Source organism: Pan paniscus, chromosome 3 (assembly GCF_029289425.2).
Source record: "Pan paniscus chromosome 3, NHGRI_mPanPan1-v2.0_pri, whole genome shotgun sequence".
NCBI classification, from domain to species: Eukaryota; Metazoa; Chordata; class Mammalia; order Primates; family Hominidae; genus Pan; species Pan paniscus.
Window position 1 is genome coordinate 153,683,201 of NC_073252.2, and position 19,970 is coordinate 153,703,170.

Genomic DNA, 19,970 nt, shown 5'->3' on the forward strand with positions numbered 1-19,970 from the left:
TGAGGAAATGGCTGTTCCCCTATTTTATGCAGAGGGACTGTGGATTCTGCTTGTACCTTGTTTATTTATGGGTTACTAGAGATTGGTGAGTGTTTCAAATAAACAGAGTTTATTACAGAAATTTATGTGATTTGATTTATTCCAATTGGAAGAAACAGAATGGTGAAACATGAATAAATTTCTACTTTATTGTATCTTTAATTAGAATATTCTGTCAGAGTCTCCAAAATTTTAATCTATAGATCAGTGTTGTTTCATAATAAAATGTTAATAGCAAAATGACAAAACATAAGGTATCCATATCCGTCAAACTATTTATCCCATTCCTAGGAATTTGTTCTATTTTTACATAGAAGTGTAAGAAGCTATAAAGATATTCATAACATTTTTTATACTTGTGGAAAAAATAAAAACATCTAACTACCTACCAAGACTTCAATATGTCTGCAATGCAATTTTATGCAGCCATGGTATAGAAGTATAATTATGATATGAAAAGATATCCATCAAATATTCACTCAAATGGGTTTTAAAGCAGTATGTTCTATATATAAGTATATTCAAGCATGAACAACTTGAAAATTATAATAGCAGTGATTATCTCAGGATAGTGGAGGCTTATTTTCTGTTTAGTTTTTCCTTTCCTGTACTTTATATATATTTTTACAATTAGAAATTAGAATGCAGAAAATATATAGTAGAATTTATCAGAGGATAAGACAATATTTGTATATTACGTTTTCATAATTTTTTGATATCTCACTGACTTTTGGTATTAAAGAGACTTGAGGTCTTCGAAGAGTTGTGTTGCTTTTGTTTAACAGCTGTTTATGTTTGGAAAAAGGGAGAAGAATTTAATATTTTATGTACAGTGCTATAATTGTTTGAGTAGACATGGGGAGCGCCATACTCACTGGGAATATGTATAGTACTTTAACTGCTTAGAATATACTTTTGTACACTTTATCTCTTCACTGTTGTGAAAGGTGAATTATCTGTTGCTTCCACTTCAGAAAAGAGAGGTTTTGTTTGTTTGTTTGTTCGCTTGTTTGTTAGCTGAGTCAGGATCTGGCTCTGTTGCCCAGGCTGAAATGCAGTGGCAAGATCACGCCTCACTGAGGCCTCAACTCCCGAGGCTCAAGCAATATTCTCCCACCTCAGCCTCCCAAGTAGCTGGGACTACAGACTTGCGCCACCACACCTGCCTAATTTTTTTTTTTTATTTCTAGGAGAGAAGAGGTCTTGGTATGTCACCCAGGCTGTTCTCAAATTCCTTAGCTCAACGGATCCTCCCACCTGGGCTTCCCAAAGTGCTGGGATAACAGGCGTGAGCCAACCTGCCCAGCCAGAAAAGAGAGATTTTAATGCTTATGTGCTTTATGTGATTTGCTCAGGTTCATTTAGCTGGTAAAGCCTGGGCTCTGAAATGCAGATCTCTGTGCTTACAGAAAACATGCTTTTAAAAAAAAAGTTATGAATAAATGCAGGCAAATAAATTATAAGCTCTGAAGGACAGAGGATGTTTTTAAGACTATCTGCATACTAAGGTATGGATGTAAGACATACCACCATTTGGAATTTTTCCCTTGAGCATACACAGATATAGTCATAAGTGGCAGCTGTGATAGCACAGCTTCTGAAGGAGAGAAAGCGACTAAGGACTGCCTTGAAAATATTTAAGGAGTTATTTGAGCTGCTGTGTTGCAAGTTCGCCTAATTAGAGTGGCTACTTTCCTTTGTATTCTCTTGGCAATGTACAGGGATTCCGATGAATTGGATTGAGAGTAAGAGGTTGACATCCAAGCTCCTTGTATTTTTGTGAAGTTAACGTTGGCAATGATATCTGGAACTTAGTTCTTTTCTACAGTTGGCCATGTGGGTTTTTTTATTTACATACATTTATGAGGTACACGTGCAATTTGTTACATGCATAGTAGGTGGCCATCTTTTAAACAATGGATTTCACCTCTCCTTTGAGTGCTTGTTTGAGAAAAGTAATTCAAATCCTATCTAAATAAATACATTTATATAATCATGACAACTTTTAAAAACAATTATAATTTTCTTTCACTAACACTGTGTATGTTTTGAGCTACTGTGTTTAATAAGCTAAGGATATATTTGAAGATTTTATCAGTCCACTTGGCATCTCAAACTTAATATGTTTAAAAACATCTCAAACTTAATATGTTGAAAACATAGCTCTTGACCTTGACCCCTTGTCCGCCTCCAACAAGTCTTTCCCAATTAGCTGACAACATCCTTTTAGTTGCTTAGACCAAAAACCTCAGTGTCCTCCTTGAGTCCTCTCTTTTCACACCCTGTGTCCAATCCATAGCAAATCATGCTGAATTTACCTTTAGAATATATATGAGTTTGAGGCATTTCTTACCTGCTCCACGGGTTCACACCTTTCTCCTGCCTCAGCCTCCCGAGTAGCTGGGACTACAGGCACCTGCCACCACGCCAGGCTAACTTTTTGTATTTTTAGCAGAGATGCGGTTTCGCCGTGTTAGCCAGGATGGTCTTGATCTCCTGACCTCGTGATCTGTCAGTCCCCGCCTCCCGAAGTGCTGGGATTACAGGCGTGAGCCACCGCGCCCAGCCCACCAACACTTCTTACCTCAATGTTGGCAGCAGCCTCCTAACTGGTCTCCCTCCTCTGTCTTGTACCCCTTTAGTCTATTTTCAATGCAGTAGCCAGGTGAATCCCTTTAACCTAGAGCAGTTTATATCACCACTCATGTCACAAGTGCTCAAGCCCTTCACCTCTTCAAGTAAATGGCAGTTATCCCAATGTCCAACCAGGTCAAGCACTGTAGCCTCATGTTACCTCTCCTAGCTACTTTTCCCCCTCCTCTGTTCCAGCCACACTGGCCTCTGCTGTCCCCTGACACCCCAGGCATGCTCCTGCCTTGCCCTTTGCACTTGCTCTTCCCCATGCCCAGAACACAATCTCTCTAAATTGCTCGTGGCTCACTCTCGGAGCTCCTTTGGACTTTCTTCAAATGCCAGCTTCTCAGTGAGGCCTTCCTGGCTGTTGTCCTTGAGCTCTCCACTGCTCTACTCTGCTTTATTTTTCTCCAAAGTATAATACTTACCATTATATGTTATTTATTAATTTTATGTTGTGTCTGTTTTCCCAGAATATATGTATTGCAAGAAGTCAGGGATTTTTGTCTGTTTTACTAAAGATTGTACCCCTAGTACCCAGAACAATGTCTGGCACCTAATAGGGACTCAACAAAACTTGCTAAACATCCATTAACCCAAAAGTTATTTAATTTATTATATTTAATGGCAGGTATTGTATTGAGCAGTAGAGTACTATGTACTGTTAATCTTGCTAAAATATACTTAAATATATCATTTTAATTTAGAGAGGGGGATATGACATCATTTCTGCTCTCTCACTAGAATTTTAGGTACATGATGATGTTTAAACAAATTTGCCCAAAAAAACCAAATTCTATTTCAGAGATAAAGCCATTGTTTATACAATTATTATACTTATAGTAGCTATTTTTTTAACTTCAACTTTTCTCTTCTGTCTTTCTTGTTTTTGTTTTCCAGAAAAGAGGCACAGTTAGATGAAGAAGGACAGTTTCTTGTCAGAATAATATATGATGACTCCAAAACTTATGATTTGGTTGCTGCTGCAAGCAAAGTCCTCAGTAAGTTGAATGCAACTTTCCTTCTTTGGCCAAGTTACACGTAGAAGCTCACAGAATGCATGGTTCAAGATCACAATGCAGGGTTACAGAAGTGGTGCAGAGCATTTGTACAACCTGCATAGTTGTGTGGTGGGCATCCACATATCATGTTAGGCTCAGGCTATGCCAAGTCTTATTTTTCCTTTTGCAAATTCTTTAGAGAATAGAAAAGAGTAAATGTGCTCTTCTTGTTGTTTTTTGAGACAGGGTCTGGCTGTGTCACCCAGGCTGCACTGCAGTAGTGGCCCAACTCCGGCTCACTGCATCCTCTGCCTGCCAGGCTCAAGTGATCCTCCCATCTCAGCCTCCCAAGTAACTGGGACTACAGGCACGCACCACCACGCCCAGCTAATTTTTTGTATCTTTGGTAGAGACGAGGTTTCATCATGTTGTCCAGGTTGGTCTTGAACTCCTGAGCTCAAGTGATCTACCTGGCTCAGCCTCCGAAAGTGCTGGGATTGCAGGTGTGAGCCTCCACGCCAGGCCCAGTCCTTTGTCTCCCCCAACAGAAAGCCATGTATTCAGGAAGGAAAGAGAATTATTGATACTTAATGTAACAACATCAGTTACTACGTGGTGTCAAGAAAACGGTAGTTATTCAAGTATAATATGTGTTTCTCCAAATCTCTTTTGTAGTCACAAGTTATATTAACTATTGGTAAAAGAAACATGAAACTGAGATCTACCACAGATAAATATCTTTCTGAAGAAGGCAAAGTTTTAAAAATTTCATGGAGAAGAAGTTGTTCTCAAAGTAGTATCTATTATTCCCACAATGCTTAATTTTTAACTGGGCTATAGTTTGGATACAATAGAATGAAGCTTTTAGCTTTGCCACATATAACTAAGAAAACAAATACTACCTATAGTAGAATAAAAATTGTTTTAAAAGATTGGTAAATGTTTAATATTAACAAGAAAAATATCTAGCCTCCAGCAATCAAAATTGAAACAAACATGAAATAACTTTTTTTATTATCAATTTGGCAGTCTTAAAAATGGAAATATCTAGTGTAATGATGGAGTACAGTTAATGGGAAATCACACACATTTTAAATGTGATGGTAGTTAAGACAACTTTTTTGAGAACAATTTTGCCTCATGAAAGCCTTTTAAAAAAATATTAAAACCTTCAGTAATTTTTCCTAAATAAATTATTAGATCTCTTTCCATTAAGATTTATGTATGTGTTTTCATGTCAGAGTTCCATATATTATCAAAAACTGAAAAAAAGCCTACATTTTCAATAAGAAGGGATTGGTTAAATAAATTATTGCATCCATATGTTGAATAAGATAGCAATTAAAACTGATACACAGCACTTTGGGAGGCCGAGGTGGGTGGATCACTTGAGGCCAAGAGTTCGAGACCATCCTGGCCAACATGGTGAAACCCCCTCTCTACTAAAAATACAAAAATTATCCAGGTGTGGCGGTGGGTGCCTGTGGTCCCAGCTACTCAGGAGGCTGAGGCAGGAGAATGGCCTGAACCCGGGAGGTGGAGGTTGCAGCGAGCCGAGATCCTACCAGTGCACTACAGCCTGGGCGACAAAGTGAGACTCTGTCTCAAAAAACTAAAAAAAAAGTGATACAGAAAATTTAAGTTTTAGGAAATATTAATTATTGTTTATTAAGAAAAAAGCAGGACACCAGGGTACATGTTATATGTAATCAAGTTATTAAATATACATATTTATATAAAGACTTTTGTATCAAAATATTGTCATGTGCATTCTTGATGATTTTAAAAATCTGTGTTTTTTGGAAAAAAGAAGTAGTATATCAAATATATGCTTTAAAATGGTCAAAATTAAGTACAGGGTGAGTATCTCTTGTCTAAAACTCTTGAGACCAGAAGTGTTTAGGCTTTCAGATTTTTTTTGGATTTTGGAATATTTGCATATCCATAAGAAGATATCTTGAGGATGGGATTCAAGTCGAAACATAAAATTCACTTATGTTTCATGTACACCTTATAGACATAGGCTGAAGGCAATTTTGCACAATATTTTAAATGATTTTCTGCATGAAACAACATTTTGACTGCAATCCATTACATGAGTTCAGGTGTAGAATTTTCCACTTGTAGTGTCACGTTGGTGACCAAAAAGTTTCAGGTTCTTGAGTATTTAGAATTTCAGATTTTCAGATTAGGTATGCTCCACTTATAATTTGTAATAGAAGCTGAAAAACTGGTTGCTTTGCTTGTAAATGCAAATGTACACCATTAACATGTTTATACGTTGTCTTCTCTGATTTCATTGTATTGTCCTGGTGGGATTTTTTTCATATGATCTATGCTTGCCATCCACAAAAATTGAAGACATTTTACATTACTTAATAAACACTTATCTTCATTCTTTCTATTAACAATATTTCACCTATTATATGCTTTTTTCCCCTCTTGAATTTGTAAAATAGATCTCAATGCTGGAGAAATCCTCCAAATGTTTGGGAAGATGTTTTTCGTCTTTTGCCAAGAATCTGGTTATGATACAATCTTGCGTGTCCTGGGCTCTAATGTCAGAGAATTTCTACAGGTAAGCAATTTGAGGTCCTATAGTTAAAAGTTCTGTGTTTATAACTCTCAAATATAGACTCTAGAATACTTTTGTTCACTCAGCTGTACAAGAGTGTCTTGCTTCTGAAATGGAATCGTAGTCACCTTTTTCTAATTCACATAAAATCATCGTTATTGGAGCGTCTCGAATACATTTTAGCGTTATATTTTTTCTTTAACTTCTGGTTGCTGATACTGAATATGCAAGTTGTAAATTAATGTTCCCTGAAAAACTCCAGGTGGTCTTTTGTGATCTGTTTAACTGCCCTTTTTTTGGGGTAATGGCTCTATATCCTAGTGATTGTGGTTTTATGTGTTAGACATTTAATATGGCCTTATTTTCTATTTACAAAACATTCCTAGTTTGTAGATATAATCGAGCAATGTATCAGTATTTATGAAGTTCTACCTGGAGCTCAATGTTTAGGAAAAAGTAGTAGGGTTTTCAGGTGTTCTGTCACCAAAACATACTTAAGATCCATTATCATTAGTTAAATATTAATTAATCTACTGTACAAGGGAAAATAGGAAACAGTCCAAAGTCAGTTTCAGGTGAAAAAGTTAAATAATGCAATCACAGGCCTTTGTCTTATATTCTTGTTAAAATTACCTTAAAAGATTGTACTAGTAAATTACACATTAGATGAGAGACTATTTCTGGATTGACTATACTATTCTAAGCATTGACATTTGTGAGACCCTCTTCTTGAAATGTGTTAACATTGAAAATTATATAGTTGTTTGCAAAGGGTATTTCTAAACTGGCTGCTTTCAGCAGCCAGATCTCGCTGGAAAATGATGTCAGTGCAATACTAGCTGAACCGAAGCCCAGTTTTGAGGGAATGTAAACTACTTTCAATCCAGCTGCATTATTGATTTAACAGCCAAAATAAGAACTTTAGTGTTTAATCAAAATGTCTGTTGTTTACATAGTGACATTTTTCTTATAAACTTAAAACAGCATTAAATCAAGTTGGAAACTGGTTTGCAATCTCCTGCCATGGATTTACTAAACTACTGGTGTCAAAAAAAGCTGCCACTTCCAAATGAAGTAGCTGCCAAGAGATATTTAAATAAAATTGAACAGGCAGCATTTAATGGGATTATTTTAAATGGATTAAAGTTTGATACTTAAATGTTTGGGGGGATTTTGGGTTTTTGAATACATGTTTCACTTTTTAGTACTTTTGTTGGCCACTATCAACTTATAGCAAAGTTTCAACTTTCAGTTGTTCTGACTTATAACTCTCTCTCTCAATGCCCATGTTTACATAACAAAACAAAGATTCAAGTGGTTTTATTAATTCCTTTTTTTTTTTTTTTAACCTCTACTCATTGTGACCATCTGCTAAGCTTGTTATGGCACAGTAAGAGAGCAAGCGGCCTTTTAGGTGTGTTTCTCTGTATTCCAGAGATGCTTTATCCAATAGGACAGCCACTAGTGCATGAGGCTACTCAGCATTTAAAATGAGATGTGCAAACTGGGGAGTGGCTCACACCTGTAGTCCCAGCTACTTGGAGGCTGAGATGGGAGGATCACTTGAGCCTGGGAGATGGAGGCTGCAGTGAGTGAGCTATGATCACATCACTGCACTCCAGCCTGGGTGACAGAGTGAGACCCTGTCTCTACATACATACATACATGTGTACATACATACATACACACAACAAAGTGCAATGTGCTGCAAGTGTAAAATATACACCAGATGTCAAAGACAGTACAAAAAGAATAAAAGATGGCTCATTCACAATTTTATATTGATTGATTTCATGTTAAAATGATAATATTTTGGATATATTTGGTTATATAAAATGTAGTTAACATAGCTTTAAATTATACACAATTTTATTTTATTTCTCTTTCAACGTGAGAGTGAAAAATGAAGAAACTAGAAAGTTAGAATACTGTAGTTTTCATCAATATTTTACATTATGATTCAGTTCTTTTATTTTCTCCTGGTTTTGAAATTATACATTTTAAGGGCAAATTGAATATGTTAAAATACTGCTTTTCTAAAAAGTAGATATTTATGTTATCATTAGGCTGATTACACAGAAATTAAATGGACTTTTTCTGTGTGACTATAAAACAAAATCATTAACTTTCATACATTGTTTTAACATGCCAGCACACATATATTGACATTTTTATTACATAAATTAATAAAATATTCTTTATGGTGACTTCAACTCTTCACTAAAAATTTAAAGACTTTCTTTCTGTTTCAGTCCTGGTTTTAATCAGTCACAACATCTTTAGATTCTATTTCCCAAATACTGAGCTTTGGGAATTCTGCCACTTTTCTCTATTTCCCCCCACACTTCTTTGGGAGAGTCTACCATTATCTAGAGGTTGAATGGATTCCCTGCTTCTCTTCATGACTCCTCCAATCTCTTCTCCATCCTATAACTCTAGTGCTTTTTCTGAAATGCAAATGTCTCTTGTCGTATCATTTTCTTGCTTAAACTCTGGAGTAATTTTTTATTGCTCACTGGAAACTGTCAAAATATTTAAAACAATTGAAACCTACATCCTTTCTGCATCTTTCCTCTCCCTCTCCCCCAGTCCAGCCAAACTTAACCTCTTTAAGAACCTTGTATTTATTCTTGTTCCCGCTATCCTCTCAGCTTTTCCACTGCTCTTCTCTTTGCCTGGAACATGTTTCCAGCACTTTCCCCATAGATAAATTCTATTAATTCTGCAGGTAAAATTACTTCTCTGGGAAGACGCCACTCCTCTCTCCAAGCTCTGCCCTATCCTAGTCACGGTAACTAACCTCTCTCTTATTTTCAAAGGACACTCTATTTCCCCAGCCACAGTAGTTTTCATACTGCATTATCATTCCCATTTGATGGACTGGAATGTAAACTTCAGGAAGCCAGAGATCATGTATAATCTCTTAATGTTTGTACCTTCACAGATGCAATCGGTATATCTGAGAATAAATGAATATATCTTTTTTAAAAAAGTGAATATTTGTTGTTTGTGCAAAAGCAGAAAACACACAATAGGAAGCAAACACACCAATAGATCAAGCTGAATTATTTGCCCCAGGATAACCCATTTCGAGTGAGATCCTGTAATTTTTTTTACGGATGAATCATAGATTGAAATATAAAAGAAGAGACATACACTAGACCAATTTCCTTTTCAGGTGAACATACTAAATTACTGTTTATTATTTAATTTACAGGGTACACTGCTTGTATCTGTTGACACTTTTAAAATGGTCGTTCTGACATTTCCATTTTAAGCTTTTAGGGAACACTAAAATAGCTACTGAAATCATAACATGGGAGACTATTTGATTATGCCTTAGCTGAGCAACTCTGACTCACTCATCATAGCAAGCAGAATTTCCTTGGAAGTTGCCTGTCCACAGCCTCTCAGTTGGATACATTATTAAGAATAGGTCTGTCTTATATATGTATATACGTACCATACCATTGTTTTTACTTTTCTTGAAATAATGAAAGAAAATTTCTAAGTACTAGACACAGCATATAATAGGCATTTAATGAAACAGTCTTTAAATAATAGAATTAATTAATTCTGAAGTATATGTGTCTTTATAATTATTTGGTCCAGCCTGTTTTATCAGGATAATACCTCTTTTGCTTAAATTTTTTATTCAAGGATACTGTATAGTTAATATCTGTAGCTTAGCTCCAGAAAAATATTTGTTTTCTCACATGGAGGTTATCATTTCCATTCACAGTTGACTTAACGAATACTAACATATCCTTCCCCTTGAAAGGCTTTGGTGCCAATATCCAATTCATGACCCTGCTTATGCAGTCTCTCCTGTGCTTACAAATTCAAGTTTAAAAAATTTGCATTATGCTTATTTTAAGCCACACTGAGACTTTAACAAAAAATAGCTAGAAGTCCTAAATGGATAAATAAAATATAATAGGATATATTTAGGATAAATAAAATGTAGGATAAATAATATTTAGGGTATATTTAGGATAAATAAAATGTATCCTAAATGGATAAATAAAATATAAAATATAAAATTTAATGGATAATAAAATATAAGAAATATTTTTAGAGAAAACTTTGTAGAAATACTCCTCTTCTCTAGGCATTTCACAGTTTAGAATTGATGTTTTCTTAAATCACCAGTGAAAGCATCAACTTGTGGACTGATGAAAAAAGTAATAATCTTTGGCATTTATTCTTTGGTTGATTTAATAATTGAAAATATAATGTATCAAAAAGAGAAAAAGAAGACATTTTTAAAATTTGATTTTTGGATCTTATATATTTTACCTGGGTATATTGTTTTAAAGACAAGACCATATTTCAGTAAGAATTTTGTCTAGTTTTTCCACTTTTTTATTCATAAATTGACAATAAAATATGTGGTTCCATGCTATTGCTATAGTCAATGTCTTTTTTCTGCGTTTTTAAAATGTTTTATTATTATTATTATTATTTTTGAGACGGAGTCTTGCTCTGTCGCCCAGGCTGGAGTGCAGTGGCGCAATCTCGGCTCACTGCAAACTCCGCCTCCCGGGTTCACGCCATTCTACTGCCTCAGCTGCCCGAGTAGCTGGGACTACAGGCGCCCTCCACCACACCCAGCTGATTTTTTTTTCTTTTATTTTGTATTTTTTAGTAGAGACGGGGTTTCACCGTGTTAGCCAGAATGGTCTCGATCTCCTGACCTCGTGATCCGCCCGCCTTGGCCTCCCAAAGTGCTGAGACTACAGGCATGAGCCACCGTGCCTGGCCGCTATAGTCAATTTCTATCGGAAGCTTCTAGTGTACTGATGAAAAGACTGCAAAGAATACATGGGATTTGAAAGCTTCATAAGAAAATAGCTGATAAGGAATGTTCAGTTTAATGTTATTTCTACCTTAATCCACGCTCACCTCTGCTCTCTAATGTCCTATTGCATTATGGCAGATTCTATTTTCCCTAAATTACTGCAATAGTCTCTCCCATCTCACATGCATTTCTGTAGTATGATTTTGCCTCTTCCTTGCGGGAGGTAAAATTCTCTTTTCCTTGAATCTGGGTTGGCTTTAGTGACTATTTAACAAATCGAATGGGGCAGAAGTGAGATATTTAAACTTCCTGGGCTAGAGTACAGGAAGTCTTGGTTTCCTTCAGGGTATCTTGGAACAGTTGCTGTTGGGATGGTACCTCTAGAAACCCAGACACATGAAATGAGAAGCACAAGCCACATGGAGAGGCCGCGTGTAGACTGGCAGATAGCAGTTCTAGCTGGGCTCTCAGCAAAGAGCTAGAAATAACTACCAGCCATTTGATTGATCCATCTTGGAAAACCAGCCTGCTCCGGCATTCTGATAATTTCAGCCCAGTTTCCATCTGATTCCGTCCCAAGGGTAGAACTTTCTAATTTAGCCAGACAACCCACAGAACCATGAAAAACAACAAATAAATTATTAAAGTTGTTTGACATACAGCTATGGATAACTAGACCACTACTCTGTGCATTATTTTTCCCTTTATATTTTATGTCTGTTTTAATATGTGTGTATATGCTTGTACAATGAGTCAAGAGCTTTGAGAAAGCTGTATTTGATAAGATAATCTGTTACCCCTGGGAATAGGAGCCATGTCAGTCCCAAACAGGGCTACCAATTCAATTTCGATGGTATTACATTATTATTACATTATATTGTTTTTACCTCCCCGACAAATTTAGAGAGTTTAAATGCAATTAAAATGAGCAGCGAAGGCTGCCAGGTTGACTATGAAAATATACGTGGGCAAATGCAATTTTAGAGAACAGTTAGGATTTAAATTATGACCTAATTTAAATTAGAACTCAGGTGAATAGTTAGATCAGCGTTCTTTCATTATTTGCTGGAGACACTGGCTTCTTCAACTAACCTTGATATGTTGACAGTTTCAGTCATTCACTCAACTCAGATATATTTGAGTTTATCAACTAGCGCCTCTGTTCAGCCTGCAATGGGATTTTCTTCAATTCCTGTTGGCTCCAGGTTTTGACTTATTAAATACAACATTGTGATTTGGCCACCAGGAACAATCTGAGATGGATGACTGATTTAATTCTTAAATGTTTGTGCAAAGGGTTATTTTAGGAAATATGAGGATTTTCCTGAACAGCTGTAAAATTCTAATACTTCCCTAAATTATTTATATTTCTTAAGAAAAAAGCGCACCATTCACTTTATTTTTAACTTCGGAATTTTAAAAAGAACTGTTTTCTCAGCATCCACAACGCCAATTTCTATAATCCAATAATAAAGTTAGTTTTATTTTTTAAAAACTTATGAAGGAAGATAAGAGGTATTCCAGAATTGTAAGGCTTTTCAGTTTGAATAACTGGTATATATTTTCATAATTTTTCAAAATATTGATTAATTGTTACATGTAGTATTATATAGACTGGATCTTTTTTAACATGAGTTTAAAAGCAGTAGAATAAGAGAAATATTTTAACTGTTTTTCTTTAATTAAAATATTTCCTTGGAGAGGATGGTAATGATAAATTGATATAGCTTTAAAGCTATTTCCATTTAAATAATTTTAATGACTCTGGTACAGTTTCTTTTTAAATAGAGATTTTCAATGTTTCTTTTAGAAAAGGATCTCTATATCTTTTCAGTTGAAAAGCTATTTAATTCTCAAGAAGCAGCTCCAGGAAGAAAAGGCAGGAAAAGTATTATGAAAGCATTCACTTCCTACTCCAATCTCATGCTATTTACTTTGGTGTTTCTCATCATCTAGGGTTTGATGTTCCATTTTACTTAGGTCTACTTTGTTTAAATGTTTTATCTTCAAATTCCAAAATGACTTTTTTCTTATAAAACTTAACAAAATATTTTTTAAATTACATGACTCTCATTAAAGAATGTCGGTGTTGGTCCTATTTTTCAGAGGTGTGAGGGATAGAAAGAAAGGAAATACTATACCTCATCCTCCTTCATTGAAAAACAAAAAGAGGTTTGCAATGACTGATTTTAAAGATTTCTTGCAGATCTAAACTGCAGTAATATTCTCAACACAGACAACTCCCTTCTCCCCATCCACTAAAACAAGGATTCTTGGATACTGAAAATGTTTTTCTTTAAAACGTTCAAGGCAAGGTCTTACCCATTTCTGTGGATCCTTTAAAAAATTTAATTAGATGTCCTTGAAACAGGAAAATCAGGTAGTTGACTTCTGGGGACTTTGCCCCTGTAATTATGTAAGAACTTATTTTTGGCATGCATATTACAAAAAGAAAATGTGCATTTATTTTGAAACATTCCAAGATCTTTAAAAATGTGACACTTTATTACTCAAAGGAATGATAAATTGTCTTTTGTTTTCTAAATCTGTGAAGTGTACTATGTCTGAAATTCCAGTAGAGTACCCCAGAATACCAGAACTAATTTTTCTTTTATAAATGATAAATGCAAGGTGATAAAATAAACTAGAGTGACAGGGAGCAGAATTCCTGAGTAGAAAAACCACATTCATTTGCTTGTAGAAAAACAATAAAATGATATTAGAACATTAAGAAATGAAATTATTAGATTAAAACCTTTAGGTATCTCAAGATATCAAAATAGATGAATGGACCTACTCTATATTTTTCCTGTGTTTTGATTTTATCAAGCCTAGAAGAATGAATCAAAGCATATTTCAGGTTTACCATCATTGTTTCCTGGGAATCTACTTGTGCTGCAATATAAGAGTTTACATTTTTTCAGTGTCTTTTTTACTTTCATACATATGGACATACTTGTTTGCAATCGGCCACACAGCTCTTTACTTTCTGTAAGTGCTTCTGTGGGTATATTTAGAAATAACACAGAATATCAGTTTTGATATGAAACTCTTATTCTCCAGAATACATTGTTAGAGCAATGTGGATGAACTATCAACTTTGTTTAGATAGCATTATCAAATGTAGAAAGGGTTTTCTCTTGGCCATTGTAAGAACCTTTTTGTAGCAAAAAAAAATTGTAGCCTGTCTATGAGGATGACACATTTATTAGCAATATAAGTGTACTTAAATGAAAATAACTTTTAATCATTAATCCCATTTCTTGTAATAGTCTGGCTGTGGTAATTACTTTAAATTTTGAAAGAGTAAAGCCAAGTAAGCAAGGTTGTAACTCAAGAAATCCCAAGAGTATTTTCTATAATAGATACTATCTAAAGAAAATCAATATTACATTAAGTGATGTTCAATCTTTTATGATTCAGGAGAGCACTTTACTTGTTCAATTAACTAATAGTAAATTCAATAACTCAGTAAATCTCTGGAGAGTTGGTTACTGCAAAAAGACAGAAAAGGTGAACATTCTCATTTGGTGTTTTTGGTATCCTGTGGTGAGGGTGCAGTGCCTATCTTTAGTGACTCAGGAAGTACTGACTTGGATGATTGTGTCCACTCTCTGACTTGCCTTAGCATAAGTGGTGCCAGTGACATAAGTGGTGCAAGTCGTTATTGCCTTATGCCATCTGCTTGAGTGAAAGTAGAAATGTTTTAATAATCCAGTAAAAAAGATGAGTATGAAAATGATATAAGTACATTGGCACATTGATTTATGAAATATGTAAGCATTCTGTATAGAAAAAATATTAAAATGCCTGTTTGAAGTTATTGTTTGGTTCAATTTCCTTTTTTTTTTTTTTTTTTTTTTTTGAGGCAGAATCTCACTGTGTCGCCCAGGCTGGAGTGCAGTGGTGAGATCTGGGCTCACTGCAACCTCCACCTCCTGGGTTCAAGCGATTCTCATGCCTCAGCCTCCCAAGTAGCTGGGACTACAGGCATGCCCCACCACGCCTGGCTAATTTTTGTATTTTCTTTCTTTTTTTTTTTTTTTTTTTTTTTTTTTTTTGAGATGGAATCTCACTCTGTTGCTCAGGCTGGAGTGCAGTGGCGAGATTTCGGCTCACTGCAAGCTCCACCTCCTGGGTTCATGCCATTCTCCTGCCTCAGCCTCCCGAGTGGCTGGGATTACAGGCACCCACCACCACACCCTGCTAATTTATTTTTTTTTTTCTCTTAGTAGAGACGGGGTTTCACCATGTTAGCCAGGATGGTCTTGATCTCCTGACCTTGTGATCCCCCCGCCTTGGCCTCCCAAAGTGCTGGGATTACAGGCGTGAGGCACCGCGCCTGGCCAATTTTTGTATTTTCAGTAGATGTGGGGTTTCACTATGTTGGCCAGGCTGGTTCTCGAACTCCTGACCTCAAGTGATCTGCCTGCCTCGGCCTCCCAAAGTGCTGGGATTACAGGTGTGAGACAGCGTGCCTGGCCTCAATTTCTTTTTTAAGTCAGCCACAACACGGTACCTGGGCCTGACTCTATTAGAAACATTTTCTAAATGCAGCCACAAGCTCAATTTTGACTTTGTGAGAAATGCAGATAAAAATAAAACTCTCTCAGTGATTTTTTTTTTCTCACCCGATTTTCTTTCACAAAATGTTTCACAACATAAGTAGAAATATAAGGGGTCTAGGAGGGCTATGAAGCAGTTCTCAGGTCGTCCCTTCTAAGGGAAGAGTCCTAATGAGAATGATTCATCATTGGAAGAACCTCTCATACTATTCAACCAAGTAAAACAGTTTTAGGACTCCGGGGTTTGTAGGTTATATATAGCTCTTCAATACTTAGTGTCTGCCATATTGGATTACTTTTACATGGCAATAGCAGCCTCTAGAGGCAATCCTGATGAACTGATGTTTTTGCTAAGAATTAGCTTGACTCCAACAGGTATAATTGTGGGGAAGGAAAAAGTAGATGCAGACGGTTCAAAAAGTTACCAGATTTATCGAGTTGAGGAGGTCATGGAATCATTTATCTGGATTAGATTGTCAAACTTCATGACCTAGCTCAAATCACATCTTCAGTTTGAAGTATTTTAACTCCATTCTTTCAGTCTGAGTTGTTGGCTTCCTCATTTGCTCATCAAAAGCCACTCTAACATCCATTTGTGATATAAACCATGAGCTGCTTAATCCTCATCATGCAGATCTGCATCCAAACATCTACCCTGCACCCAAGCCCACATGACACAGTGTATGATATATAATGCACATACAACAACATTATAGAGTGAATGCATGATTGAGTGGATGTGTGGAAGGGACAGAAAATTAATGCTGTAGGTGTCCTGTTAGAGTATTGCTCAAATGTGGACACCCGCGGAATCATCTCATTCTCACCGTAGTTTCCTCCCAGTAATCTCACTGGATTTTTCTGTTTTTCTAAATTGACCTCTTTGAGACATTTGGAATGAAAGCCATAGTTTAATTTTGGCATATCTCCAGTACTTTCATTTTAGATATGTTCTTTTATGCCCGTGACATTTTGAAACTGTTTTGTTGTTTTTCTTTTCTTCTCTTTAAAAATAATCACCAGTTGTGAATAGATTACTACTTGCTTGGTGTATTTGTTTTTTATTGCTACCATAACAAATGACCACAAACTGAAGTGCTTAACACAAATTTATTACCCTATGGTTTCGTAAGTTGGAAGTCCATTGCAGGTCTTACTGGACTATATTCAGCGTGCTGTGCTGGCGGGACTGTGTTTCTTTATGTTGGCTTTTGGGGATAATTGTTTTCTTCCTCATTCAAGTATTGACAGAACTCAGTTCCATGCAGTTATAGGGCTGAGGACCCAGTTTCCTTGACTGTCAGCAGGCAGCTGCCCTAAAGTCCTGGAGACCTCTCTCCAGTCCTTCAACAGTCTCCTACATCTCAGAACCAGTCGCATGGTGTTGAATCCTTCTCATACTCCCATCTCTTTGACCTTTTGTCATTGCACGTCTCTCTGTCACCATGTAGCAGGGAAAGCTTCTTGACTTTTAAGTGCACAGTCACTCATGTGACTAGGTTGGGCTCACCTGGATAATCCAGGATAATCTTCCCAACACAAGGTCCATAACCCTCATCACATCTGCAAAATCCCTTTCACCATGCCATACAACACATTCACAGGGATTAAGGCAAAGGAATCTTTCAGAGACGGTTGTTTTTCCAGCCTCGTCTGAAATGTGCTAAGTGCTTTATATACATGTTTAAAGTTATCTCCGTTTTGCCAGAAGAAATAAAGTCTTAGAAAAATTGGGCGAATTGGCTACCTTCCTACGAAATGACAGTCATTATTTAAACCCATATCTACTTGATCCTAAGTCATATTGCTCTTAATTCCTATACCATGCTGTGCTGTGTGTATATCCTACTATATATGTGCAGCACACACACATACACACACACACACCCCAACATGTTATGAACTGAGTGTTATTTGAAAAATCATCTTGGGCCACATAAAATGTATAGCTTACACCATTTCTTCTAGTACTCTTTACACCAATTAGTTTTGTATGTTAGTAATCTGAGACTCAGGGAAACATGGCATCTTCCAAATTAATGGCAAGGCTACAAAAACAGAAAATATTTATTGGCCAATTTATTAGTTTTCCTAGACTTTCAAAATGTAGTTATTTCACAGATTAGCTATGAAACTCCACCTTGACGATAGCATACTAAAGAACATGAAGAAATTACATTGCTTTAGTTTCTAAAATAGATTTTTAATTTCTAAGATATTAGAATAGTTAAATAGAAATCACAAAATAATATGCTTATGTTTTATATGCTTATAATTTGGGCATAGTTTTTTGAGTTGAAAATTAAGTTTTAGAATTGCAGTATAAACAGAAGGGAAATGTGTGAGTCCTTTGGGCATTCCCTGTTGTTGATCACAACACGTAGAAACAACTGCCCCAAGCTCTTGTAAATGTATCTTTGCCTTAGCCCTTAACTATGTTTTTTTCTGTTTTAGCCATCCTTTTTAATCCCACTTGTTTATCTTTTCTTAAAATGTACTAACTATTCATAGCTGCAGATATTTTTCTTAATTCTACTATCTTAGTTTCATTTTCTCTGTGGCACTTGCTTTACAGATATTTCAGTGGAGTGAAGGATGTGCTACATGTGCTGCTTCACTGATCTGCCCACTAGACTCCGATTTGACTCTTGTTTTCATATCTTGCTCTCCCAGAGTCTGCTGTCATTGAGAAAGCATTGTTTATTGGTCTCCCTTTCTTCTTTGCTGCAGAACCTTGATGCTCTGCACGACCACCTTGCTACCATCTACCCAGGAATGCGTGCACCTTCCTTTAGGTGCACTGATGCAGAAAAGGGCAAAGGACTCATTTTGCACTACTACTCAGAGAGAGAAGGACTTCAGGATATTGTCATTGGAATCATCAAAACAGTGGCGCAACAAATCCATGGCACTGAAATAGACATGAAGGTAACAAACAGCAACGGAGACTTCTGAACACAGATGACATCTAAAAATATTTTAAATGACACTCTCTAAATTTACCTGTAGTTATCACTATTAGTGCTCTTCCCTGGAAGTATATATAAGCCAAAACAGTGGAAAGACCAGCAATCTTCTATATTTGGCCTGGGAGTGCATTATACAGGATATTTTTTCCCTTCTGGCAGCAGATTTTTCTTTCTAATTATATAGTGTTCAAGGCTACAAGAAATTTACTTTGCATTCCCTGTGAACACACACCAGCTGGGAAGCAGAAGGATATGTGACGACTGAGCTGTGGGTTTCAGCATGCAAAATATCCATAATATGGATAGTCAAATTCTAAGGCAATATAAAATTAAGTATTATTTTATAGATCATTTTCTCTTTGTCGATTTTTGTCTGCCCTGAAATATAGTTGGAATTTCTAATTTTGTGAATGAAAGTGTTTGTTTTTGTTTTTGTTTTTAATCAAGTTACTTGGTGAAAGAAGCCAGGTCTGGTACTTTAAAAATTGTGCTGTTATTGACAGTACACACTCTTAGTTTTGAGTGATAATTTCAAGGTACTGATAGGGCAACCGTACAACAAAGAGAACCACTGTTTCTCTTTAACTCTGGCCCTTACGGTTTCTCCCAGTCAGGCTGCTTTTTATGTGTTCAGCATGTTCACACCCAAGAGTCAATTCTCAGTAGCTTTAAACTTGAGGCCAAAGTGGGGAGATAGATACCTTTTTCCAACCTTTCTTTGTTTATAGAAAACCTAATAGACAGTTCTTTCTTATAGATCATAGATATATTGTAACACACTTGGGAGATCTAAAACCCTTAAGTGGAGTATTATCCAAAATTAAAATAGCAACATTTAAATAAATTAGAAAGATATTCCACATATTTAATCTAGTAAAGTTATGTTAGAGTTCATGGTTTTCTTTCTTTCAGAAGTTGGTGTTAGTTCTTACGTGGCACTTGTTGGTGATTTCCAGGTGCATCGTTAGTTTTTCTACAACAATTAGTAATGGCGGAAACCACGATTACTTTTGCACCAACCTAATAGAAAGTAGGACTGTGTATAACATGGCATTATCAAATGCAGACATTTAAAAATTAAAGCCTTGGGTAAAGTATCACAATTCATCCATGATTGGGAATCTCACTGGTATTCAGTCAAAATAGTATATACCTCACATTTCCAATCTTTTTTTTTTTTTTTTTTTTTTGAGACAGAGTCTCACTGTGTCTCCCAGGCTGGAGTGCAGTGGCGCGATCTCTGCTCACTGCAAGCTCCACCTGCCGGGTTCACGCCATTCTCCTGCCTCAGCCTCCCAAGTAGCTGGGACTACAGGCCCCCACCACCACGCCTGGCTAATTTTTTTTTTTTGTATTTTTAGTAGAGACGGGGTTTCACCGTGTTAG

At 36.2% G+C, this 19,970-nt stretch overlaps 1 protein-coding gene across 2 annotated transcripts in view; it reads left to right on the top strand.

Moving 5' to 3' along the window:
• Positions 1-19,970, top strand: part of GUCY1B1 (guanylate cyclase 1 soluble subunit beta 1) — a 48,681-nt gene that overhangs the window by 12,405 nt on the left and 16,306 nt on the right. For both annotated transcript variants that reach the window (XM_003822562.5, XM_003822565.5), the window contains exons 3-5: positions 3,574-3,674; positions 6,134-6,252; positions 18,346-18,543. In XM_003822562.5, coding sequence (XP_003822610.1) covers positions 3,574-3,674; positions 6,134-6,252; positions 18,346-18,543 — 418 coding nt within the window. The remainder of the gene's footprint in view (positions 1-3,573; positions 3,675-6,133; positions 6,253-18,345; positions 18,544-19,970) is intronic.